The sequence below is a fragment of the Oreochromis aureus genome, linkage group 12, assembly GCF_013358895.1.
Source record: "Oreochromis aureus strain Israel breed Guangdong linkage group 12, ZZ_aureus, whole genome shotgun sequence".
Classification (NCBI taxonomy): domain Eukaryota; kingdom Metazoa; phylum Chordata; class Actinopteri; order Cichliformes; family Cichlidae; genus Oreochromis; species Oreochromis aureus.
This window is the reverse complement of record NC_052953.1, coordinates 24,029,857-24,055,852: the sequence shown is the minus strand read 5'-3', so window position 1 is coordinate 24,055,852 and position 25,996 is coordinate 24,029,857. Positions and strand designations below refer to the sequence as shown.

The 25,996-nt window shown below is 39.8% G+C and overlaps 1 protein-coding gene across 1 annotated transcript in view; it reads left to right on the top strand.

Moving 5' to 3' along the window:
• The window catches only part of adgrv1 (adhesion G protein-coupled receptor V1), a 108,509-nt gene that overhangs the window by 5,351 nt on the left and 77,162 nt on the right, over nt 1–25,996 (top strand). Inside the window, exons 2-23 of the mRNA XM_039620393.1 lie at nt 5,700–5,887; nt 6,643–6,792; nt 9,132–9,227; nt 10,198–10,302; nt 10,606–10,719; nt 10,918–11,148; nt 11,286–11,623; nt 12,324–12,594; nt 13,683–14,009; nt 14,486–14,662; nt 14,835–15,058; nt 16,195–16,321; nt 16,949–17,134; nt 17,317–17,497; nt 17,879–18,042; nt 18,128–18,251; nt 18,347–18,607; nt 19,640–19,766; nt 19,954–20,177; nt 20,356–21,084; nt 24,093–24,466; nt 25,167–25,337. Coding sequence (XP_039476327.1) covers nt 5,702–5,887; nt 6,643–6,792; nt 9,132–9,227; nt 10,198–10,302; nt 10,606–10,719; nt 10,918–11,148; nt 11,286–11,623; nt 12,324–12,594; nt 13,683–14,009; nt 14,486–14,662; nt 14,835–15,058; nt 16,195–16,321; nt 16,949–17,134; nt 17,317–17,497; nt 17,879–18,042; nt 18,128–18,251; nt 18,347–18,607; nt 19,640–19,766; nt 19,954–20,177; nt 20,356–21,084; nt 24,093–24,466; nt 25,167–25,337 — 4,887 coding nt within the window. The 5' untranslated portion in view covers nt 5,700–5,701. The remainder of the gene's footprint in view (nt 1–5,699; nt 5,888–6,642; nt 6,793–9,131; nt 9,228–10,197; nt 10,303–10,605; nt 10,720–10,917; nt 11,149–11,285; nt 11,624–12,323; nt 12,595–13,682; nt 14,010–14,485; nt 14,663–14,834; nt 15,059–16,194; nt 16,322–16,948; nt 17,135–17,316; nt 17,498–17,878; nt 18,043–18,127; nt 18,252–18,346; nt 18,608–19,639; nt 19,767–19,953; nt 20,178–20,355; nt 21,085–24,092; nt 24,467–25,166; nt 25,338–25,996) is intronic.

The window sequence follows — 25,996 nt, the reverse complement described above, 5'->3', positions numbered from 1 at the left end:
CTTGCCCCTGAAGGAGAAATGCCGGGTTTGAAAAGTATCGTCTGACAATAGCTGGAGGGCTGACCTCATGCATTTTTGTTCTTTAGAAAAGTATTCATTGAACAGTTTTCTAAGTCCTCTAATGTGGAATGGCATAATTTTGTTGCAAATCAGCCCATCCTCACTTCACAAAAAACACTTTCTCCACTCTTGTTGGACTAATTTTAAGTTTTCTGTTTTTCCCCCTTCAAATAAATAGGATTCTTTTTTTTCTTTTGCGTAGAGCCCTCCAAAATAAGCCCAGTGAGTAATGCCGAGTTTTTGTTAGATTTAATGATGTATGTTTTAACTCTACTCGCTTATTAAGTTTCTTAATTTCCTCACCCCAACCTCTCCGTATGGCGAGAACATTCACTGATCTAAAAATACCAGAGGCAGAAAGTACATGTGAAGTGCAATTATGGGCTTGTGAGTTGACCGGGAATGACAGCCGCGGCTACGCTGGGCTGAGAATGGACGGTGGGTGGTTTCTGACATTCGGCCCGACACACACTGGCCTGGTGGCATCACTTAGTGTGGAGAACAACTCCAACAGAGACCAAACCAATAAACAGATCAGAGGAGACTCTATGGTTTGGGGCTAAATACATAACAAATGCAAACTAGCATTTTACAGCAGCTGCTCTATTAAAAGGAATATCCTTGTAATGTATATGAAATAAATTAAATGGTGATATTATTAATAGGTTTTTTATTCTGTTTTTGGTTTGTGTAATTTTGCGTTAAAGGTGGTAGCCTTATATGAATTTTGGCAGCTCATTTTTAACCCAACTCTGCTTATTAAAGCTCAAATTATGAGTTGCTCGTATTTTTCATAACCTCTGAATAATACATTGCTCAATCTGTCCACAGGGCACTTCCACTTTCCAGTGTTTACAACACTGAATGATTGGTTTAGCAGGCTATAAATAAAGAGCAGTACACATAAAGGCTTAATATCAGCTCTTTTCGTATGCCTCTTTTTCTGCCAAACCATCTGTCTGTGTGTTGCTGTTTACTTTATCTGTTTATCTTGATTAGTATCATTTATTTGGTCTATTTGCGTGGTCTGTCTTTAGTGTGAATTTTTACTGAGCAGACACACAAGCATTCCAGGAACACTGTTATATTAGTTGATGTTAATGACAGAGCAGTTTCTTTTTGTGGCCAGACTGACTCCAGATCACCAACCCGAGCTGTAAGATTGATGAATGAGATCCTACCACAGGCCTCCTTGTGTAAGAAAGCTCTAGACAGCTTTGTGTTAGCGTATGTGTGTGTATCCATGTGTGCGTTTAGTGAGCAGGCATATACATATATATATATACAACCACATAGCCTTCACCATGTCACCATGGGCGTCTCAGGCTCAGGGAAGCCTCGGGGGAGGGATGCTGCATGGGAAAGCCCTTGATTAAAACTCTACAGACTGTTATTCCACAATATCCTCAACCAAAAAGGAAGTAAGGGTATTGCTTTCCACTTTTACAACTTGCAGTACTAAGTAGTCTCCTCTAAATGATGAGAGGAAAAGCAGAGTGCTTGATTGTGGTTTCGGAGGCTAGGATTTTTTTCTTTACTAAGCTTCCAGTAGCGAAAAGGGTTGACAGATGCTGTCTTTGATAAGTCAAAAAAGAAAACAGAAGAGAAAAATTTCACTCAGTCAATGTCAAACATTAGAGTCTGTAAGAACACTGAAAAACTACATGAATTAAAGCCTGCAAGCTTCATGTACCTTGTGTCAGATATCAAACACACCCTCCAAATTTGGCCGTCTGTTTCAGCTCCAGAATGTCCCATCTGACCCTCACTGCTGCCTGCTGGTTCAACCCCTCCACCCCCTGAACACGCACCTGTAGGGTCCAAGGGAAGGAATATTTTGGAGCCTAACTAATCCGCACTGCCCTAACAAACCATTGCAAACAGAAGTCATTTGACATAACATTTGACAGCATTTATTTCTTTAACTCAGTCACCTGACTTACTGCAGCTGACACACGGTGAATCTTGCACTGTCACACTTACTACCGCTGTAAAGTCTTAGGCTTATAATGAATAATTGATGTTAAAGATTACAACGCTGAGGCCACTGTCAGGAGAAACTCTAGAGATATCAGCAACAAGCTCTGACCCCAGGAGCAGCCCTGCAACCAGACACCGCCTCAGCACCTCTGATAGGGATATCCAATAGATCACGCAGTGTGTGTATGTGTGCGTGTGTGTGACTGCAAATGATCCGATGTAACAGTTTTTTATGAACTGGGCTCCTAACACCAGGTTGCCACCAGTTTTTCTTTTTGTTTTTTTTGTAAGAAGGGCTGAGAGGTGTTGGGGCCAGAATACCACATCCTATCACAGATGTTCTAGATGTGATTCATCATGGTGCTTTTTATGTTTGAGCGTGTTTATTTGGCTACCAGGTGATGATGTATGCATTACTGAGATAACTAAAACAAAGTTTGTCTCCATGAAAAATGAACTTATGAGATGTATCACAGAAAAAGATGAGAAATGAAGAAAAAGTGAGCGATTACTGAGTGATTGGATAGTGAACTCATGCCCCGTATACAGTAGAGCATATGTGTGTTGTTCCATTTGCCTTTGATCTTAGCTTAACTTTTGAGTGCTAAGCAATGTTGTAGCTCAATGTCTACGTACTAAGATACTTTCCTGGCAAAGCCTGCTTATGTAGAAGTAATCTGGAAGTATTATGCACTGCTCAGAAATGATTACAGTGAACAACAGGTTTAGGAATTTTAATTGTTTTTTTAAAAGAATTATTCTGCATTGTTCCAGGCCAAAGGTTAATTTTTTACTTTAGCTTTTTAGTGCAAAATTGTGCTTTACTATTTAGAAAATACTACATACTGCAGCGCTACCTATTTACTAGGCGCAGTTTGTGTTCCAGGAAGTAAAGTAATGCAGTAGGAAGGAAAGTAAGTGAGTAGACCGTAGTCAGGATCATGGAGTAAGTCAATAAAAGCAAATTTGGATGTTCACATTGTACGGTCTCTTTACTTGTGGAGCTTTCTGTGGCTTTATCTGTCAGATTTAAGAGCCCTCAGCTCAGCCATCATCTTTTCAGAAGTTGGGTCCAAGATATTTGTGATGGACAGTGTGTTTTCTCTCCCGTGTCCTGGACTGTCACCCAGTTAGCTTTATGGATGCATGCTGACTTAGGCTGCCCTGCCAAATGCATCAATATATGAAAACTGGTGTGTGTGTGTGTGTGTGTGTGTGTGTGTGTGTGTGTGTGTGTGTGTGTGTGTGTGTGTGTGTGTGTGTGTGTGTGTGTGTGTGTGTGTGTGTGTGTGTGTGTGTTTGCAAGAAAGAAACTGTGTCTCTGCGCACCTCTCTACATGAACTGTGACTCCCAGTCTTATCAATGTCAAAGGTCTGCGCCAGGCACTCCATGCCGCCTTTAGCTGTGACAGACAGATCCTAGGGGCCCCTTAAACCCCTGGGGTCAGAATTGGCACAATGCGTGATGCCAGCACAAAAACTGCCCTGCTGCTTATAGAACAGACCTGTGCCATCCACACAGCATCTGCTTTGTATTAGGCCCTTTGAAGGAAGTGCGGCATCTGGGTCAGTGGATGTGAAAGGGCTGCCCTCTGTTTTGACGTGGGGTTGCTAGGAGGGTAGAGGGTTGGATGCTTGCTAACATCCATCAAAAATGATGGTTTAAATAATGTGAGGCAATCATTGGGAAGGTTGGAAATGAGGTTTTGGTGCATAACGTTTGAGCAAAGATGTGGGATCTCAGACTATTTGAGAACTGAAAGCAATATAACATTGGAAGACCGAGACTGACTACGGTATGTTGCATTCTCTACAATAACACTTTGAAGATTTTCTACAAAGTTTACAACCTGTGGCCAGACCAAACTAGACATTTGGTGACTTTACTGTCTCATATAACTTAATTAGGCAGGCAAGTGGATACAATTGCACACACACACAGACACACACACACACACACACACACACACTTACAAGTCAATTTCAGTGAGATGATACAACCAATAAGGTTTATGGTGTTTTACTCAAACTTTCGGTCAGTGATTCAATTGGTTTCCAACCCCAGGAACGAGAGCAGGGCAAATAAGAGGATTTATTCAACCCGGGCCCCTCTTTGTCCAGCAACACACTCACCTCTGTTCCCCTTTAGCCGTATCCTCTGTTTCCCACTGTCCAGCTTTGTGACCCACCAGCTTTAAATCCCTTTTTGATGGATTTTCCAGCCATCTCTCCCTTCCTGGCATGTGTGTGACATATGCAACACCCCCTGCACACACACAGACACACATACACAGACACAAAACACAAACACTTAAAACGTGCAGTATTTGTTGTATTTGTCACAACATAAAATTTGCACCAGTTTATTCTGAGTGTATTCATCAGTCGATAACTTTTAATGTTGTTACAGTGATTTCTCCCATTGAAGTTGACATAATGACTGATCGATGGGCTCCATTTAAACATCCTCCCGTACTGAGAATTACTCAGATTGATTTAACAGTAATGGAACAAATGAAAAGTGGGGTATTTTCAATGCCCAACTTTCCTAAATGATTTCTGTGTATGAAAAAAAAGAACCCAAACAGCATGACTTCATCCACTCTAGTTGCTGATGTTCTTTTTCAACCTTGTAATTAAGAGCAAGTATTTTTTAAAAGACCTTACGTGTTCATACTGTTAGCCAGGCTGTGTGGTGCAGATTATGAATGGGATGGGTAAAAGGCAACAAGGAGGAGACAGACAGGACAGAGTGGCCACAATCTGGCTTTAGGCTGGCTCCGCCCCACGCGTCATGCTGTGTTGTTTTGTTTTGTTAACCATGACAACTGTCTCAGCAGCTCCATCCAGCTTCAGGATTATTCTGTGTGAGAGAGCTAAGCAGGGGGTGACAGAGAGGAGAGATGAGGAAACATGACAAGATGAGAGAAGTGGAGAGCAGAGGGGTGTGGAGGACACAAACTAAGATGTGAGGATTACTGGAGGAAGCAGGGGAGTCTCAAAATAATTAGAGAGAGGGAGAGAAGACAGAGGTGGTAATGCAGAATTGCACGGATTGCATGGCATGACTTTTGATTCATGTGGTGTAGAACTGTAAACTCAAATGTAACTGCTTTAGCAGTTATGACAACATGAGGACAACAGGCATTGGACTTATGGGATACTGTTGTGAATCATTCAGACCACAATGACCAAAAAGCCTGCCAGGCTCCACATTATAAAAGCCAGCAGGCCTTCTGAACATCTGGCTATTCAGTATCGCCTATAGCACATAACAGTTGTAATGAGTGTGTATGTTTACATTTTAACATCAGTAATGTTTAATGTAAAAAATATGTTTATTTTTGTAAACCCTGTATTTGTTTTTAGAGTTGTTTTTGTATCATAAGTGTCTATGAATAAGGATTATTTGATTTTTGATTGACTGACTTTCTTACTAATGACAAATTTTGATGTGATGATTGTTTATTCAGACTTGGTCCTGTAGAGAACATACCAGCATTATGTACTAAATCTGAAGTATGTTTGTGTGTTATTAAGTATTATATTATTATTATTATTGTTAACTTCTTTGCATGTAAAATTCTTATTTCTTTCACTGCACATATTTTATCTGATTTGCTGCATTTTTTTCAATATTTTCTTCCATGTGCTGGCAGGAATGCTCCCTGCCTTCCTGCTAGCTGGGTTGATTCTGGCTCTGTCCATCCCTGGCACTACGTCAGAGTCAGCCACGCTGCGGTTCCTGGGGCAGACTGACTTTGTTGTCAACGAGAGCAGTACAGCTGTGGTCCGCCTGGTCATAGAGAGAGTGGGAGACCCAGTCAATGTGACAGCTTTGGTTCTGGTAGGATATGAAGCTATTGTCTTGTAATATGTTTCTAATATGTGCATAGGTCAGCAACTGTTGGTGCTGTGAACTTACAAATAATATAGAAATTCACAACAGTTCACAGCAGTGAGTGAAAATTACTCAACAATTCTGCAGCCTGTTGAATCATTCAGCCTGTTCTGTCTGTACAGTTAAACATATAAGTGTCCTTATTCTGGGAAAGTTGACCTTCACATCAGGTGAACTTGAGAATCAGTAACTGTTTTGTCTATAACAAACAAAGTTGATGATATAAAAGTCCCACTGTGTCAGCAGAAACTCAGTTGGAAATGAATGGATTTTGGCTTTATGTCGTCTACATGGAGCCCAGTGTCAGCTGCTCACAGTTGGTGTCTGGAAATACGAACTGGCGGTGCGATGAAGAGTAGTTTAAGGTTTTTTTGGTGATTCTTGATATCTTTACCATATTTCTTGTTACATTAATTTTTATACCAAGAGCTGAATTGCTGGTTAAAATACTGTATAATGTCAGACTTCCTTCCAGCAACTAACGGAAATAGATAGAAAAGCCCAGAAACTCAGGCTCAAGCGAGTCCAAGTATAAATGAATAAAATCAAAGAGGACATGATGTCTGTTTTCTGAACTGAGACATGCAAAAAGTTCAGGCCTGGAGCATGCTATTGGCACACTTTGACATGAATATAAAAATATATGTAAACTGAAAAAAAGCAGTTGCTTTAGTTAAAATGTGTTGTCATGTTTCATTCAGCTAGAGGGAGTTGACACTGGGGACTTTGAAGCCATTAATGCTGCAGCCTTCCTGCTGTCCAGTGAGTCCAGTAAGACCATCTTTATTGCCGTGAAAGATGACGACTTGCCTGAAGCCGATGAGACGTTTACGTTCAACCTCATGTTACAGGTAAGAGCCCATCGCTTCTCTGCGAGTTGGTGTGTGTCACTTTCTTCTCGTCCCTCAGTACTGCGCTTCAGTGTGCTATTTAATTAATCTAAGATGATCACATGGCTTGAAAAGCATGGCTACGTCAGTGTCAGATTTTGTGAAAGATGTGAAAATGATCTTAAATGGTACAAATTACAAATCTTTTTCAAACCAATTGCCGTCACAGTTCTGGGTGACTTAAGCCTAGAGACTATCTCCATGGTTTCATGTAGCCTTTAGTTGTCAAGTTTGATTGATGGGCTGGCTTTGGCTGGTCTTGTTGCCTGCCCATCCTGTCCCTCACTTAGAGATAAAGGTCATTTTGAATCCCCTGGGTTTGGCTGGTTGTGGGGGTGACTATCCCGCTTTTCCCTGTCGGCTCGGCTCTCTTTTTAAAAAAAAACAAAAACAGTCAAATCCTAAAAGAATTTTTATACACTTTCATTTTAGATGGATTTATTATTGTTGGGTTACTCTTATTGCACTTAACACAACAAGTTGTCTCATAAAGTTACCTTCCTTTTCTTTTCTCTGTGTATGGGAGTGAAACTAACACACACACACACACACACACACACACTAAAGCTGAAGGTAGAGACGCAACAATGGAAGCAAAGCACAGTAGAGATTCTTACATTGCTGTGAAATGCAATGAGTGTATATAAATAAGCTGAAATAAGTTAATTAATTAATTAATTGATAATTTATTCCATGTGGGTTTTTTTTCTTTTGGCTCCCTCTCCTGAGGCAATTGTAGGGGAAACACCCCAGATTGTGAGCACTGTAGTCTAAATTAAGAGAATAGCAACAATTCTAAACATCTGTCAGCAAGAGCGGCTTTCTTCACATCAATCGTTCTCAATTTGATGCTGCATTTTTGTGACATCTGGTTAACATTCGGTAGCAAAACTCCATTTTTAGCCTGCTACTAGAGTGAAAGACCAAATGAGGCGACCACTTTTAGCCCTTCTGTTTACACTACAATGAGACAAAGCTTTGGCCAAATACAAGCCTATCAGCTTACTGGAGTTATGTCTGGAGTACAAGTGTGCGCTACAAAAGGTGTCAAGGAATAAACACAAGAAAATAAAGGGTAAATCAGGGCCATAGTTATTATCTCTTACGGTTCAGTGTGTAAAATCTGTTACAGTAGAAAACATTGCTGGTTGACTATGACAGGAAAAGATTTGTTTTACAGAAACAGTGTTGAGTCGTTGTAGATCAGAGCAGGTGCAGCCTAGCACAAAATTACAGAAACACATAGCGGATCATGGCATAGAAGACTTGGCATGGTTGATTTACAGCGCCATACTTTCAACGATGTTGTTTTTCTAAGTTTCTAAAGTGATTTTTTTCTTTACATGAGTGTGTCCATATAAGTGTGTGTGGGTATGTGTTTGTGAGCAGTTTCCTGGCATGCTCAGTGGCTTGGATTGGGAAAAGTGTGGATTTGGTGTCTGTGAGCTGACCTGCTACAAGGGCTCAGCATCAGAAAGAATGTTAGAGTCTAAAAAAGCCCCATTTGAATAAAGAGACGAATGCAAGAGGCTTAAGTATGTTTTTGTGCTGTTCTGCTTGCTCTCACCTTTACATGTGGAGACTGAAACGTGTAGTGGTTTTGATAAGAAGTTTCAAATGCACTTTGTTTGGCTGAGAAAACTTAAAGATATTTAACACACACTTTAGTGGAGAAATGTGTGTTTCTGTTTATAATACTATGACAAGAATGTAATATAGTTGGTCATTTTCCAAAATACCTGCAGTGAGTGCATATCCAGATGTTTGAAAGTTGTAAAGGGAATTTTGAAGTTTTGGTGGATGTCAGAACTGTTGGGTCTTGTAAAAACATATTTAAGCTCACTAATGGAAACCCTGGAAGCACCGTGTAAAAGTGTGTTGTTGTTTTTTTCTTTTGAATCCTGTCTTGGAAAAATAAAACCTTGCAGATCATCAGTAAACACTTAGGTGTAAGCCCTGTTAACTCATGGTGTGATTTTAGGCCTGCTGGGATGTTAAGTCTTTCTGTTCTAGCACTGAATCAGAGAGAAGGTTACAAGTCCTAAAAAGGTTTCCTGCAGAGAGCTAACCTGACAAATCAACTGGTCTGAAACCAGTACTTCCTGTCTTTGTGCCCTCTCACCAGGGCTTCTCGGTGGGAACACAGGAATGTAGTGTAGCCCGTAGATAAGGCAGTCGGTCTGGCTGTCCACATGAGGATCAGGATTACCTTTGGTAGGGGGGGAAGATAAAGGAGTGTTAATGTAAATACGCTATAATCTTTGCTTTATCTAATCATTTCTATTCTCCTCACTTTTCAGAGTTCCTCAAATGGTGTTACACTGGGGACACCAAAAAAGGCAACCATCACCATACTGTCCAATGATAACGCCTTTGGAATAATTGCCTTCAACTCAGTAAGAAACTTTCCATCCACCTTCATCCTGTCTTTGCTGGTTCACCAATTTACAAACTTTTTCTTGGGGTCCTTAAAGCAGCCTAAAATCTTCCTTGAACCCTGTTAGAAATCTACAAATTTAACAGTTTATGGTGCGAGTTAATAAAAAAAAGATCTAATAGTAGTAACATACTGCACTGCTGTGTGGCAGTCATGGTTGAAGTGACCAGCTTGACTAATGAGTAAGATTTTTCATAGTTCTCAAGTGACCTGTACCACATAATCTTGTTTGCTGAATAATGATTTGGTTTGCTTTGAATCAATATCTTTTTGGCTTGACTGATTATTTTCTTCTTTTTCTTCTTTATATTTTTCCCTAAATGTCTTTCGATATACCACATGAAAGACTGGTTGCTTAAGATTTATTTCCTGAAAGAGTGTGCTGTGTTCCCTAGTGTGTAGTCTTTCTGTCTGACTCCTTTACTACTTTCTCTCTGAATTTTTTCACTTTGTTTTGATTCAGTTACATCATTAGCGTGATCTTTCACTGGAAGAATTGCTAAAAAAAAATGGAAACCAAAGGATTTAAGCAGTTCAAATACAGCGACTTTATAAATTACTTGTTTGCTAATAAAAATAATAAGTATCTTTAAAAAAAAACGTAAAACAATATATATATATATATATACATGTATATATATAATACAGAAAAAAAGAGTATGAATTTCTCAAAATCAAATACAATAATTTCAATTAAATGTAAATGTTCTCTTGGTTATCTTGTTACATGTGTAAAGAGACATTTTGCTCGCTTCCACTGCCAGATTGGGGTTCAGTTAAAATGAAATGCATTACCTATTTTATTTGCTGATGCAAATATTACATTTTCATTTATTCTTAATTTGGATGATTCTAATTGAATCAATGAATGAAATAGAATGTAAGCTGATTAAAGTTCTGTTTTCATGTTTTCTTTCTTTTCATCTCAGACTGAGGAGATCATAGTTGATGAACCCAGAGGAGGGAACCGTTACGTGCCTTTAACTCTAATTAGAGAAAAGGGAACATATGGTACTGTGACTGTAAATTTTGAGGTGAGATCATGTGCATAATATCAGCATACCTATGTGACTTTTATGCTTCAAGAACTAACAGTGTCTAACAAATCAGTGTTGCATGTAGCTTGTTAGATGCTTTTATAAGTTTATCCCTCTGCCTTAAAGAGACTTGTGAATTCAAGAGTTTAGATGTTTTAGATACAAATAGCAACATCTATGTTTCATAAATAATGCAACTGCTTTGTGTTCCATAGTAAGGATAAATTCACATTCATGTTGAGCCCATGGGCTGTCAAAGTAGGAATATCACTGGGGTTGTTCTCCTTCCTGTCTTCATAGATCGCTGATGGTCCCAACCCTGCCAGTGAGGATCTCAGTCCCGACAGTGGAAACATCACTATTCCTGTAGGCCAGGCTGTAGTGCACTTTAGTGTACTTATTCGGGATGACCAGGTATTGAACACTGGACCATTTAAATTTCTTGCAATCTGTCTCTATAAAAATCTTTACTGCACTGGCAAAAGTTTGAAGTTTTGAAATTATTTTAACTGTAAAATAAAGTGTACAGCATTCTTCCTAATCTTTTTTGCTACATACATGTTTAGAGTTTTGAATGGTATATGAACGTGTTTTGCTTTCTCTGTGTACCAGGTCCCAGAGGATGATGAAGTGTTTTCAGTAAGACTAACTGGTGTAGCAGGAGGAGCTCTCCTCAAGCCCAACGCCAGCAGTGTTTGGCTGAGAATCCTGCGTAATGACAGCCCTCTGCGGTTCTCCCACACTGTCATGGCAGTACCAGAGTCTGCAGCAGTCATTGCCCTCAATGTGACCAGAGGTCGATTGACTGAGGATGGGCCGCTCATTGGCTCTGTTGACACTGAGGTTGTGTTCTTTACACCTAGTTTTCATGTTTACATAGTCTTTTACTGCAAAAGCACTCATATACACACAATCAACAACTTATATGTAAAGAAAACAAAAAACATTTGTATGAAACATCTGGACTCTACTGTCTTTAGGTTTCTGTAGATTACATGGTGGTGAGTGGTGAAGGCCTGGGCAGTGCCACACCAGCTGTGGATTTCTTCGATCTACAGCCAGTCAGAAGAGTTACATTCCCTCCATTTGTCTATAAAACTAGCCTGCTGTTCAACATCAGTGATGATAATGTCCCAGAACTTGCAGAGTCCTTCCATCTGGTCCTGCTGGAGGACACGATCAGAGGAGATGCTGTGCTGGTATCGCCTAACTCTGTGCAGGTGACCATCGAGCCCAATGATAAACCTCATGGTGTCCTCTCAATCAGCAGCAGCACACTGGTTTGGCCAATCAGCATCAATGAAGATCTGACACAGAGGTAGCATTGTTTTCTCTATAAATGGGTACTATATAATTTGTTGTATAATCTAAATCAAGGATGTCAAACTCATTGTATATCGAGGGCCAAAAACAGCCTTAAGTGGGCTGGACCATTGAAGTGTAAAGAAGTTTAACTATGAATTTAATCCCTAAGATAGCTTAATATAAGAAAAGAACTGCAATTTCAACACTATGTCTTAGATTTTCCATGATACATATATGAATAGTGCTGTAAGAAAATGAAATAAATCTTTTTAAGAAATACATGTGTAAAATTACAGAAATAAAAATCTGGTAGCTTCTGTTAATTCACAGAAAATATCCTGTTTTCTGGTCCCATTGTAGAAAAAACAAAAGAAATTTCTATAGTAAATTTTGAAAAAACAGGAACTTTTCTGTTATTAAATTGTTTATTAATCACTTAATTAATATTGTGTAGCATGAATGGCAATGAAGTAGATCTTTATCAGTAGGAAAAGCTTTAAAATGTTTTAAAACAAATTTAAAAGTCTGAAAGTCTATGCCCTCCTTTAGATTTTCCAAAGCTATCCAGTGGGGCAGATTGTGCTGATTCTGGTCCCCGGGCCTTATGTTTGACATCTGTGATCTAAATCCTCTTGTGTTACATGCTAGCTAAATCTAAACGCTAATGTAAAAATAAAATCAACCATTTACATCCAAGATTATCACTCCTCCAGGTTTGATGGCATCGTTATTGTAAGAATTGGAGGCAGCTATGGTGAAGTGTCTGCCAACTGGTCCATCAGCAGAAACTCCAGTGATCGTTCGCCAGTGTCAGATGATTTGAGGCCTGAGGTGGGCCAAGTAAGATTTGCTGCTGGTGACAAGACTGCTATCATTCAAATAAACATTGTGGCAGATGATCAACCTGAAGAAGCAGAGGCCTTCATTTTCAAATTGCTGCCCAGTACAGTAACTGGAAATGCCGAGGTTGACGAACCCATTGAGGTGAGTTTAAAAGACATTTAATTAATTAATTAACTAATTACATTTTTTGGGATTATGAATTATTTATATTTTTATTTATTAGGATTATGTTGGGGTATGTAAAAAAATAATTAGCTGCACTTGTTAGGGAACACATCCACATGTTGCATGTGTTTTGCATGTGTGGGACCTACTGTAAGGCACAGTGGCAAACTTGGCACACGCCGCAAAAGTCGACCCCTTAGTGTGTAACTTTGCTCTGTGGGTGTTCCCTTAATGTGGCTGAATCAAAACAAAGTCGAAACAGGCGGCACACTCTGTGTGGGGTGTTTCTGTGTTTTTTTTAAGCACAGATGAAATGGTGACAAGTTTTTATTGCTTCCATCTTTGTCCAAGCCTCTTGGCTACGTGTGAAAGCAGTGGGCAGATTCAAGACTTGTTTATGTTCAAGGCATTAGGTGGAACTATAGGGCCTGTTTGCCATGTGTGCAGAACAAGTTTGCTCAGAAGAAATTTCTGGATGAATAAACAAACAACTGTAAAAGAAAGTTCCTCACTGCTGTCAGTGAAGTTGCAGATCCTGTATCACACTCCAAAAATGGAAATATGCCCATTACACTGTGCTTTAAATCAGCGAGCGTGCCAGACAGTGCATCTGACAAGTGTAGGTTCCATGACTGAACCACAGTTTAATGCTCGTGGAAACTACTCTTAACAGTCTTAGCACACTTAATTAAAGAGGATGCCCCTGCTAAAGTTAGCTCAGGGCTGTTATACTACTCTCAGTCTTACTTATTTTCTTCACTCTCTCTGTTCCTCACCTCTCTTTTTTATGATCAAGATACATTCTTAGTAACATAAAAACAGGATACTCCACAAAATCCTTCACTGTAATTGATGGTACACCCAGGCTTCATTGCCATTACTCTCGCATAGATTTGAGACCTGTTAGCTTGCTCCATACGGGGACTGTATAACCCTTGTTAGCAGTGAAACTATGAATAGAGGGGCAATTTGTGTTTTCTAAAAGACATCATTCCTTCATCATTCAAAATGTTCCATATGTCTCCTTCTTCTTGGTCATTTTTTTTCTTCCCCAATTTCCTCAGATGGTTTTCTACATCCAGGACAGTGACGATGTCTACGGCCTTTTTCGGTTTGACCCAGCCAAAGAGCAGAAGATCCAGAGTCAACCTGAGGGCCGTTTCCTGTCTCTGAATTTTCTGCGGGGTGGTGGTACACGGGGTAACGTGTCTATGGCCTTCAGTGCCCTCTACATTCCTGCGGGTCCCATAGACCCAGCACGGGCCCGTGACCACGTCCTGAATGTTAGCGGAACCATTAATGTGGTTTTTGCCCGTGAGCGGATGGTCCACATCATACTGCCGATCAGGAATGATGCCTTTCTGCAGAATGGAGCTCATTTCTTAATACAGGTAATACCACTGGAAACGAGGTAATTTAAGTTGTAATTCAGCTCCGACATTTCACATTCACATCACCAAATGCATTCCTTCTGTTTCTGTCTGTACCTCTGGCCAAATTGGTACTATTCAAGGTTTAAGTGCCTCATTTGGATGTGTGAATGGTTTTACATTGGCACTCAAATCTGGCATGTTGCTATGGGATTTACCCAGCTGTCCAAACTAACAACATCACCTAACCCTTAAAGCTGGCAAAAAAGTACTACAAAAGCCTTCTTCACATTCTGTAGATGCTTAATTACTTCACACCCTTTCAGCTTCAATACAAACACATATGTGTACAAATATACATGGACTGAGGGGAGCATCAACAGGTTTTTCAATGCAACCTACGAACTGACAATACAGTCGTATTTGAGTGTAATTTGTTGTTTTCTGTCTGATTAATATGTATCTAGCCTTCTATTTTTCTGTTCTATTTTTTGTAGTTGAATACACTGGAGCTGATTGACATAAGTCCCTCAATTCCATCAAACAGCCCAAGGTTTGGAGGACCGCTAAACCTGACCTTGACTGTCACCCCTGACATTGCAAATGGGGAAATTGGCTTTACAAGCAACACCACAGTGGTGGTTTATGAACCAGAGGACAGCAATACCAGCACAGTAAGATATACAAAGACTATCAGTTTTGTGAAGCTTGCCTTTGTTCACTTTCATAGTTCAGTGCTTCATAAACATTCAGTGAAAAAAAACAACTCTAGTCAATGTTCGGAGTGTGAATAATTTATACAGACTGTGTCTAAGTGTAAGAGGCTAATTCTGATAATTGTCGTAGGTCAGCCTCCCTCTGCGGCGTGATGGCACAGACGGTCGGGCTGAAGTGTTCTGGAGTCTTAAGCCAACTGGAGCCAATCGTGGGGATGTTACTGCTAATGACCTGAACCCTTTTGGTGGTTCTGTCATCTTCCTCTCTGGGCAGAGCGATGCCTCCATCAATTTCACTATCCTGGCTGACAACATCCCAGAAGTCAACGAGACCTTACTACTCACTCTCGATAGGTAGGACCATTAAAGTTAATTGACATTCATCGTTATATTTATTGTAAGTATTTATTTTAGTCATTATGAAATCAGTCCTGTCATGCAATAACTATAATACATTCACTTTTTGAGGTTATCTGTAATGGTTTAAAGTCAGCTTATGCACCACTTGAGTCCAATAGGATAGGAGGGGCTGACTAGGTCCTGATTCTTCCCGTTCCTCCTTAGCTTGTTTTGAGATGCATGTGTATTGGGGGTTAATCTGTTAGTCTACATTTGGATGAGAACGACAGCTTTCTCTCCCTCCCACTCGTCCCCTGCAGGGTGGAGACTGCACGCTTTATAGTGTACTTTGGGTAAGTGGAGAGTGGAGTGAACCTGGGGCTTTTGTGTGGCGTGAATCACGTCTTTGTTTTTCACAGAAGGGCCTACTTCAGGCTTTCTGGAGGTCTTTGGTCAATGTGGGGATGAGGGGGTCTGGGACACGGTGGGGGATTCTGTGATGGTGTGAAAAAACGTGAATCCAAAAGAAAAGGATTGTTGGAAGAAAATAGAGAATCTTCTTTATATGTTCTTGCACTAATTTAACCAGGCTTGATTATGTACCATTTAAAGATGCAAGTGTTTGTATGCATGCAGTGCCTTGACTGTGACTGTTTTGAGTGCTTCATCCTGTCATGTCTTTGTTATTCCTATTATGTTATGCTTGCTTGGGTTCAATTTTCCCAGCACATACACATATACTTACTCCCCTGCTGAGCAATAAAGAGGCAGGCAGGCAGTTGATTGACATTGTTATTAAAAGTGGGCTAAACAGCGGGACTTCAGCATATAGAGTCAATAATGAATGAGCATCACACAATACAAGGAATGCTTTGAGAAGTTTAAATTAAGCTACTTAGTCATTGTTATTATTGTTGCATGTGTTACATAAACACACAACATAGCAAAAGTACAATAAGCAGACATTTCAGAGCTATACTCAGCATGAAACTGGCACATATCTGCCTTAAAGCAGCTCCATGTAAATGCAGCTCCACAATTCCTCATTAAAGAGGATGTAATGGCATGTCTTTTTTTCTTGTTCTTTTGTGTTTAGCTATAATAATAATTGTGTATGTTCTCATATATGCATTTCTGTGTGTACGTCTCAGGAGTAACGTTGAAAATCAGATCCTGAAAGCCGGCTTCACAAGCCGAGAGATTATCATCATGGAGAATGACGATCCGGGGGGAGTCTTTGAGTTCTCCCCGGTATCCAGAGGGCCATGGGTTGTCAACGTAAGCCACAGTTTTAAAGCTGCGCCAAAAAGCATTAGGGTTTATTTCCATTAGTATGTGTAGTATTTGACCACCTTGGATCTGGCCCAAACTGTTGCACATTCAGTCAAAGACCTACTGCGTATAAATTTAAAATCTGTATGTTATTGTTTTGCTTTTTCGAGTCAAAATTGGTAGAGCTACGCTTGACAATTTTTAGAATTTACCGGTCAGTTTAGGTGTTTTTTGACTCACAATAACTGACAATTACTCTAACCCTAGTGATAGGACAAAATCATATATTGTACTTTGAAATAATTCCCTAATGTGTGTTATACATGTAGAGTCCAAGTTTTGCCTTGATAATTTAGCTTTTTTCTGTGCATTGGGACGTTAGAAATAGAAATTCATCTTTTATAGCAGCTTTATTACCATGAAATAGTCAAATGCAGGTGTTGCTGATTTCATTAATTATAGGTCTCTATCTGAATACAACCTTTATAGTAATAATAACAGTAATAATAATAATAATGATTTCAGAATGGTTGCCATGAAAATGTATGTGAAAAATGAGTTAAAATTGACTTAAAGTTTCAACTGAATATATTCTTAGCTTCTTTGCTCTGAAGCTTGTCTCTTCTAACCTAGGAGGGTGAGGCAGTTGAACTGCATGTGGTCAGAGCCCAGGGACAGCTTCTGAAACAGCTGATACGATATGCTGTTATGCCCTCGGGCAACAATGAATTCTACGGTGCCACGGGCATTCTGGAGTTTAAACCCGGAGAGAGAGAGGTGGTGGTGGCACTGGTGGCACGGCCCGATGGGGTGCCAGAGGTAAGAAATGGCAAGATATTAATATTTACTTATTTATTTTCTGCATTTAACACAGTGCTGCAGTGTAATTCAAATGCATTATCCTTCCTACCTTCCCATTTAATAAGCTATGAAGTTAATGTTTTGAAACTTTTTCAGTGTGGTAACTGTATTTGTTTATTTTGTTATGTGTGTGCGTACAGCTGGACGAGACGTTTTCTGTGGTACTTAGCAGCCACAGCACTCCACCTAGTCGTCTTGGCAACCACCGGGAGGTCAACATCACCATTCGAAAAAATGATGACCCCTACGGAGTCGTTGAGTTCAGCCAGTCAGGACTGACTGTGGCCATCAATGAGAGCAAAGGAAACGAGACGCACCAGGGTAACTTGAAGTAGCAGTCCTTTAGATAATAGTAATACTTTTCCAGGTCAAGTGGTACCTCATTGACACTTGAAATGGATCTAAGAGGAGTGAATCACAGAAAATTAGAGTGTCCAACTTTCATGTGATTGTTAAGGAAAACAAAGGCTGTCTGTGTTTTTGTGTAAAACATGAGGACATGTTAATGGGGATAAAGTAGTTCCTCTAGTGAATGGCCTGTATCACCTGTATTTGCTATAAATAAACATGTGTACAGCTGTGCACCTACTGCTTCATTTCAGAATGGCTGTACAGCTAAAATCAAATGTAGTTTATCTGTGAGAAAAAACAAACATTCAATATCTAAATTGATCATGTCTGTGTGCCCCGTTTCTCCTTCAGCTTTATACCCTGTGATGAGGAACAGGGGTCACTTTGGCGAAGTGTCAGTTTTGTGGGTCTTGGAGCCAGCACTGTCTGGAGACGTCCGCCCCATTCGAGGAAACATCACCTTCGAAGAGGGGGAGTACCTGAAAAATCTCAGTCTCTTCTCTGTACCTGATGAGGTAAAATGTAAACCAAACCTTAAAGAGCACACCATCCACAGCTGAGTTAGATTTCTTTGTTTAAATTTTGTTTTTGCTTTTTAAGATTCCAGAAGAAATGGAGAATTTCACCGTCACGCTGTTAAATGCGACAGGTGGAGCAAGACTGGGAAACATAGTCAGTTCCAACTTATGGATTAATAAGAATGATGACCCCATTTATTTCTCAGGTAAAGATTTGATTACATAATAATACATGTGTTTCTAGCTTGTCCTCCCTCTCTGACAACCTTCCCTTTCCTTCATTCTCGCACGCTCATCTTAGAACCTGTCGCTGTGCGGCTTCAAGAAGGCGGTGTGGCCAACTTTACGGTTGTGAGGGCAGGACGGGCAGACTTCGTGGCCACAGTGACGTACCGAGTAGAGTACAATGATGCATCGCCAGATGACCTCTTCTTGCTAAGTAATGACACAGTGCTGGTATATGCTGTGGGAGAATGGACGAAGAACATCTCTGTGGCTGTAAAAGATGATGACATACCGGAGACCGATGAGCCTTTTTACATTGTTCTCTACAATGCCACTGGTAAGTATGTGCTTGTTTTCTTAAAAAAGTGATGAGAACAAAAATGTAGCACTATGCATTACAATGATATATGTGTTTATGGCAGGTAATATATGCTTATATAGCTTTTCTTTATAATGGAAATGTCGTTCTCTTTTAATAAAGAGCTTTTTTTAGTTACTGGTTTAGAGTAAACCATATTTTCCATGTATTTTCTTTGGGTTACCTGCCTTCGGACAAGAGGAAGGTACATCCTCTCCATGAATCAAGCAATTAACATCTTCTGCTCTGTTTATTTTGTCTGTCTGTATCCTGTACATACAAAGAGACGCAGCAGAGGTATTTAGCAGTGTCTCTGATAAGACTAAAGGCTCTCATGGTCCTATATTGTTTTTCGTGGTTGGGAACGGTAGGCCAGTGGGACAAAACAGGAACTTAATAACCAAACTCCAGACGGTCTAAGAGACAAAGGCAAACATTCCTCTGGCGTCTTTCTGTTTACTGATTGACATGGAGTAGAATCAAGAAAGGGTTAGCCTCTTGTTTATACCGGAGGGCTGTGCTGGCATGGATTGTGCTAAAAGTCAATAATCCCAATGTTAGAAGTAAGCTAAACTCATACTGGCATCTTCACACTCTTTACCTTGTCTGCTTAATCACAAACAGATTTGCATGCTTGTTTCAGGGTACTCGTTGTCCGGCAACTTGAAGTATGTGCTTGTGAGAGGATATTGCACTTCTGGGGCTGCTACAGCTGCACTTTTTCCAAAATTTGTAAACTTTCAAATACAATAGTTCTGGTTTATTTATTGGTGATATCCACTTTAAGTCATATGCAGAGATAAGTCTTTGTCTGGAATTTAGCTTATTCACAAATCATCCACCTTATCCTCCTAGGCTTGGTTACCATAGTAATAGTGCGCTATGTTAATGAGACAGCCTCCTCCTATTGCGTGAAATTTAACATGGCAATAACAATATGGCCAGCGCTCTATGTGTCTGCCTTTCCTTAATTATCTGATTCCAGCGTCAATAATGTGCATGTGTCCACAGGTGATGCAGTTGTGTATGGAGCAGCCACAGCTACTGTGGTGATTGAGGCCAATGATGATGCCAATGGGATTTTCTCCTTGGAACCTGTAGAAAAACCAGTTGAAGAGGGAAAAACCAATATTTTTTAGTGAGTAACATTTGGTTAATATTACCTCACTTGAAATTTCTTATGTTTTTTTATTTGTATTTAATGTATGATTCTGTCAAAAACAGTAGTTTATAATCTCCAAAGTACTGTCAAAACGCTAGAGTTGATATTTTAGACAATTACCTATGTTCTGTTACTGAAATATTTTCTCTCTTTTTTTCCTCAGTGTACTACGTGGGAGGGGCCATTTTGGGAATATTACAGTGTTCTGGCAGCTGTTTGCCAACGATTCTTTAACTCCTCTGGAAGAAAACCAGGAATTTACAAACACAAGTGGATCAGTCACCTTCACTACAGGGGAAAAGACCAAGCCTATTGTTCTGGAAGCCATCTCCGATAAACTTCCAGAGTTCAATGAGTTCTACATCCTCAGGCTGGTAAATATCTCAGGTGAGTTTAAAAGAAACGCATAAAATAAAACTGATATAAGACACATAAGACAGATATGAGAAGAAATTTCACTAAGCAGAGAGAAAATGAGATGAAATTATTTTTTCTTGAATCATCAGTAACTACAGATTTAATTTTCGTTTGGAAAACTCTGACACTTGGCCATTGTTTCTCTAAGGCGGTTACCCCGGCGAGGGCAGACGGCTGGCTAAGAGTGCTCTAAACGCCTCTGTTTTCATCCCGTTCAATGATGACCCATTTGGTGTCTTTGCCATTGCTGAGGACAACCTGGACCAAGAAGTAGCTGAAGATGTACTCTCTGAAGATGATATGGCTGATGCGACTTCTTTCACCATCCTCCGTAAGCAGGGCACTTTTGGTGATGTAAGCGTGTCCTGGGAAATTGTTTCTGGTCACTTCCCACAGGGCCTTCCTCGGATGGATGATCTGCTCCTGGTAGCTTCCTTTCCAGATGAGGTTGAGCTCAGGCCTCATGCAAGGAGACACCACTCAGTCACAGACACTTGGTTTTTCTCCGGGCTTCCTGGAGCTTATGGTACCATCTCACCTGACGATGGGCCTGCGGCCATTAGCAACTTCACCTTTTCTGCTTGGCTTTTACCCAGACTAGATACTGACGGCTTCATAGCATCCAAAGGAACAAATGGAAGCTTGTACTATGGAGTGAAGGTCCACACCAATGAGTCTCATGTCACTGTGATGCTATATTATACAGTAATAGGTTCAAACAGTACCCAAGTGGCCCGGGCCTCTGCAGAAAAGTTTCCTGCAGATACATGGCTACATGTCATCATAACAGTCGATGATGGGATTATTGAATTCTTCTTGGATGGCAAACCTATTCCTGGGGGACTGAAAAGCATCAAAGGAGAGGGCATCAGTGACGGTAAGCTTCCTTGTTCATTCCATTTATTTTCAATTACTTTGACACATTTCTTGCAAAGGTAAAATCACTCTCCATAAATAGCTCATACAATCACTATAGTTAACTTACAAAAAGCTCTAACTCACCGAAAAAATATTTGATTCATGTGTCAAAACGAAAGTCAGTGAATCAGTAAGAAGTTGTTTAGCATTGTGTAACCAGGATACCCAACTGTATTGCCTATCATAGTTAATATTCTTTAGATGGTGATTTAAAGAATACAAGATTTGACATTCTGCTTTTTAAAGCAAACCAGCAGTTAGTATCTGCTTTATTATATTACAGTAACAAACTAGCAAACAGTACTGGGACCACCTGTTGCTCCACATATTTTCATCATCCTCACATCTAATGTTGTCTTGTGAGGTGTAACAGTGGAATGAACTGCATGCATGCTATAACCATCCTCTGCATTCTTCTGCATCCTGTCATCCTTACTCCTCTCCTTTTCCATGCCTGTTGCTGCTAAATGCTTATTCCAAGCAGGCTTCTCCACGTTAGCAAATTGTTTAACCTCTGTTACAGTCAAGTTCTATAAATATATTTGGAAAGGTCATACATGTGACATCATACATGTGACACACACCTGTGGACTCGACAGATTTTAACGTTTCCACATGTGATGGCTTAAAAAAAATCAAAATATTTTTAAGAGTAAAGCTATTCAATTGATAGAAAGATAATTTGTTTTCATCATAAATAAATGCAAATGTAATTTGTGTCAGTAACTTTTGATATTTACAAGTGTTGAAAAAGAAATTGAATCTTGAAGAGAAAGGCTCTTTCCGATCTGGACAAGTAACAGACTGTTCAATTGTCATTTAAGAGTTGTAAAAAATTTTTAGTTTTCAGTGTCAAAATGTTGTCCAAGGTCCAAACTATGTGGGAAACAGTTTTCAAATTGTTCGAAGTCTTAAGTTCTTACATAAAGATAAAAGGCATGTGCACCTTGACATGCTCTGCTGCTTCCTCATTGTTCAGGAGTACTGTACTGGGACTTCCCAATGCTTGAGTGACCACTTACCCTCAGCAGTGCTGCACATTGTTACTGCTGAAGGGAATCGGTTGGCATCTTCTTTTCTTCCTATTCTCTCTAATTAATGGGCACAATAGCCGGCATTTGACCAAAAGCTCCCATAGGGGAAATATTCTGACGCCTCTGTGGCTTACTCCAGTCACACTGGATTTATCCATAATCATCAGTCATGTTGTACCATTGTTTTCTTCTGGTAACTCAACCTATACATGGAGTGCTTTGTGTCAGGGCTTTGTACTTGGTCACTGTAGCAGATTTCCTGCATTTGTCTCATTTTGTGCAAGTTCACAAAGTGATAGGCGCATGAGGTGTAAGTGTATAAATGAGTAATGAGAAAGAGCTAGACCTAGGCATTTGTATACCTTAATCAAGATTCTGTTTCTGGTCCCTGGAGTAATGACCCTCATTACGTTACTGGTACACAACACCGCAAAGGAGGCTCAATAATTAGTGTGAAAATGATGCAATTAGTATTCAATTGCTTTGATCTCACCAAGTCTTAAGTGAAATATGTTTGTGTTAAATAACACACAATTGCACTGGAGTAAAAAAAAAACCGTCTGTGGCTGTGACTGGTAAATCAGACAAACAATATGACAGCATGACAAACACTGTAAATGAGAGATTCTAGGAAATATTACTAGAATCTACATTACTGTGTATTTTTCCCCTTCCTGGTGATTTTTGTTTTTGTATTTGTCACATTTATATGTATCATCAAATAAATTTTAAAATCAGACAAGGACAAACAAAGATAACCAGAGCAGCTCTTAAGTGATGATTTAATTGCTAAAGGGATTAAAGCTATCCTTCCTATTTGGCCAAATGTGAAATAGTAATTCCCTCTCCTCTTATTAAATTATGAGTTAACTTCAAAAGCTGAGTTCAATTTCACTAGCCACATATCATGCTACAAGGTAAAAAAAAAAGAAAAGCTGAGAAACAGAAAAGTCATCGATCTCTATAAGTCTCAAAAGGGTTACAAAGCCAGTTTTTAAGACTTTTTAGGATTCCAGTGCACAACAGAGAGTCCCATGATCCACAAATGGAGAAAACTCGGAACAGTTTTGACCAAGAGGTCACAAAATAACCCAGAACAACATCTAAAGAACTGCAGGCCTCACATGTCTCAGTTAAGGTAAGAGTTCGTGATTCAACAATAAAAAATGGCAAAAATGGCATCCATGTAAGAGTCCCAGGGCTTAACCACTGCTGACCAAAATGAAAGCAAACGCTCATCTCGCACTTTCCAAAAAAGCATCTTGGTGATCCAAGACTTCAGGGAAAATATTCTGTAGACTGGTGAGTCAAAAGTTGAACTTTTGTGAGGTTTGAGTCCTGTTACATCTGTGTAAAACTATCACAGCATTTCATAAAAACTGCAATTAGGTTATACAGCAGGACAATAATTTGGATAATCTGAAACACACTTGCAAGTCCGTCTTTGAATGGCTAAAAACAAAAAAGCCAAAAAAACAAAGCAAAAAGAAGCTTTTGTAGTGGCCTAGTAAAAGTCTCAACTTAAACCCAATTGAGATGCTTTAGCATGAACACGCTCATAAACCCTCCAAAGTGCCTGACCTAAAAGAATTCTGTAAAGAAGAATGGGACAATAATTGGTAATCCATCTTTTACAGGAATGTAAAAGACACATTACTCAGCCTGGTTATCTTCGTCTAATATAAAATATCTGTTCTGCTCCGAAACATGAAAATGAGACAAAGATGCAAAAAAAAAAAAAAAAAGAAATCAGGAAGGGAAGTAATTTCACGAAACCTGTTCAATATATATGATCGTGTCACATCATTATGACATCAAATTAAAATTACTGTTTTTTATGTATCAAATGTTTTTGCTTGTATATCTTAAACACTATGCATTAAATATTAGAAAATATTGTTCAGTGTTTTTTGGGTGTTTTTTTCTACCCCAGGAGCTGCTTCAATGTTCATTGGGTCAGATCTTGAGGGTAAGCAGCGTTACACTGGCCTTCTCCAGGATGTCCGCTTGTACCACACTAAGCTGAACCGCAGCCATATCCACGAGCTCCACACTCAGCCCCCTAAAGCAGACCTGCGTACCATCTCTGGTTACCTACGATACCAGCAGGACGAGAGGCAGAAGTCATTTGTGGTGGAGGCGAGAGATGACACTGAGGAGGAGGGAGAGGAGGTATTCTACCTACAGTTGGTTGCAGTGTGCGGTGGAGCACGCCTCCCCCTCCCCAGACCCACTGCAATTTTGCGAGTCTTGAAGAGTGACAATGCCAATGGGCTTTTTGGATTCACTGGGTCCTGCATACCTGATGTAAGTGTCTGTTGTTATCGATAGTCAACCTGCTTCATGAAAGTCTTTCATGCAATTAAACAAGAAAGTAAATCAGACTACTAAATAAATTATGTGGTTTGCATGACCACGATGTCATTAATATTATGCTTAATGTCATCACTCACTTGTCTCTACACAGTAAGTATATGCATAGAAGCAGATGTAATGTAAACCCATTTGATTGTCAGCCCCTGTCCTGCTGCATTTTTTATTAGTCTCCATGCTCGGCTGCAGAGAGAGCATGCTTTCTCTTAGTAGCTGGATTGGATGAGTGGGCTCTCGTCTTGGGTCATATCAGGTAGAGTGACAGCTGGTGAGGCAACAGCAGGTCTGTCGGTGAGGGCATTCCTATAGTAGAGGATCAGGAGTTCCTTTACTAGAAATGAGAGATCTTGTTCCCCATTTCAATCAATATAACAGGTGGCAGAGCTGGTGATGGCATTCCATCAGAACCAGTGTGTCTCCTTTACTGTATCTCCTTCCACTAGAAAATTAAAGGCAAAGGAACATGTGGGCTATCAAATGATGGCACTCTAAATCACATTATTAGTATGCTGGAATTAGATTGGGCCATAATTAATAAGGCTAGCGCAATTGAATCTAACAAATTGTAATAAGTGACTAAGATGCATTTAGTTTTGATCAAGTCCTTAATGTTTTTATTTCTTTGTCCCCAAAGACCACCGCAGAGGGCTCCACTATATCTTGTGTGATTGAGCGTATGCGGGGATTGCTGGACCATGTTTATGTCAACTACACTGTAACCCAACTGGATAGCGACACACCGGCCAATCAAGATTTTCTAAATGCAACTGGAGCGGTGCTTTTCACGCCTGGAGAGCCTTCTCAGGTTTGTGTGAGAGTTGGGGAAAGCCCTTCTGAATTTATGCAGGATGACAAAGACTGTAGTCACTCACTGCATACAATCAAATGTTAAAGCAGCTACCGATTAATGTCTTTCAGATTCACCCAATTGTAGTGTTTATTGATAACCAGCCCCGCCTAGTGGTTGGTTGGTTGGTTGCAGATTTTTGGATAAAATAACAGGTGTTTGCTGAAACTGACCACTTGGAAGTGGCATAAATATAGATTATTTTCAAAAGTGTAATGCAATATAAAAATACCATATCATACCACTTTATTTATAAAGCACTTTTAAAAACAATAACAGGGCTGACCAGTACCACCAGTGGTGCACAATAAAACCAAACATAAAAGAAATGCGAAAGAGCTGTGGAAGTTAAACCATAAAAGAGTACATAAAAAGTAACTTAAAATCACAGTTAGCATCACACACTGGGTTGAAGGCCAGGGAGTCTTGGAATAACTAAAACAACCGGACATGTTCAGACAAAATGGGCCACAACCATTAAGAGACTTAAAAACAATTAAAAGAATTTTAAAATTAATTTGCAAATGAACTGGAAGCTGGTGAAGCGAGCAATGGAGGCCTAGCTAATTCCAATAAAAAGTGCATTGCTTTAATTGGGATGACGTTATAAAATGATG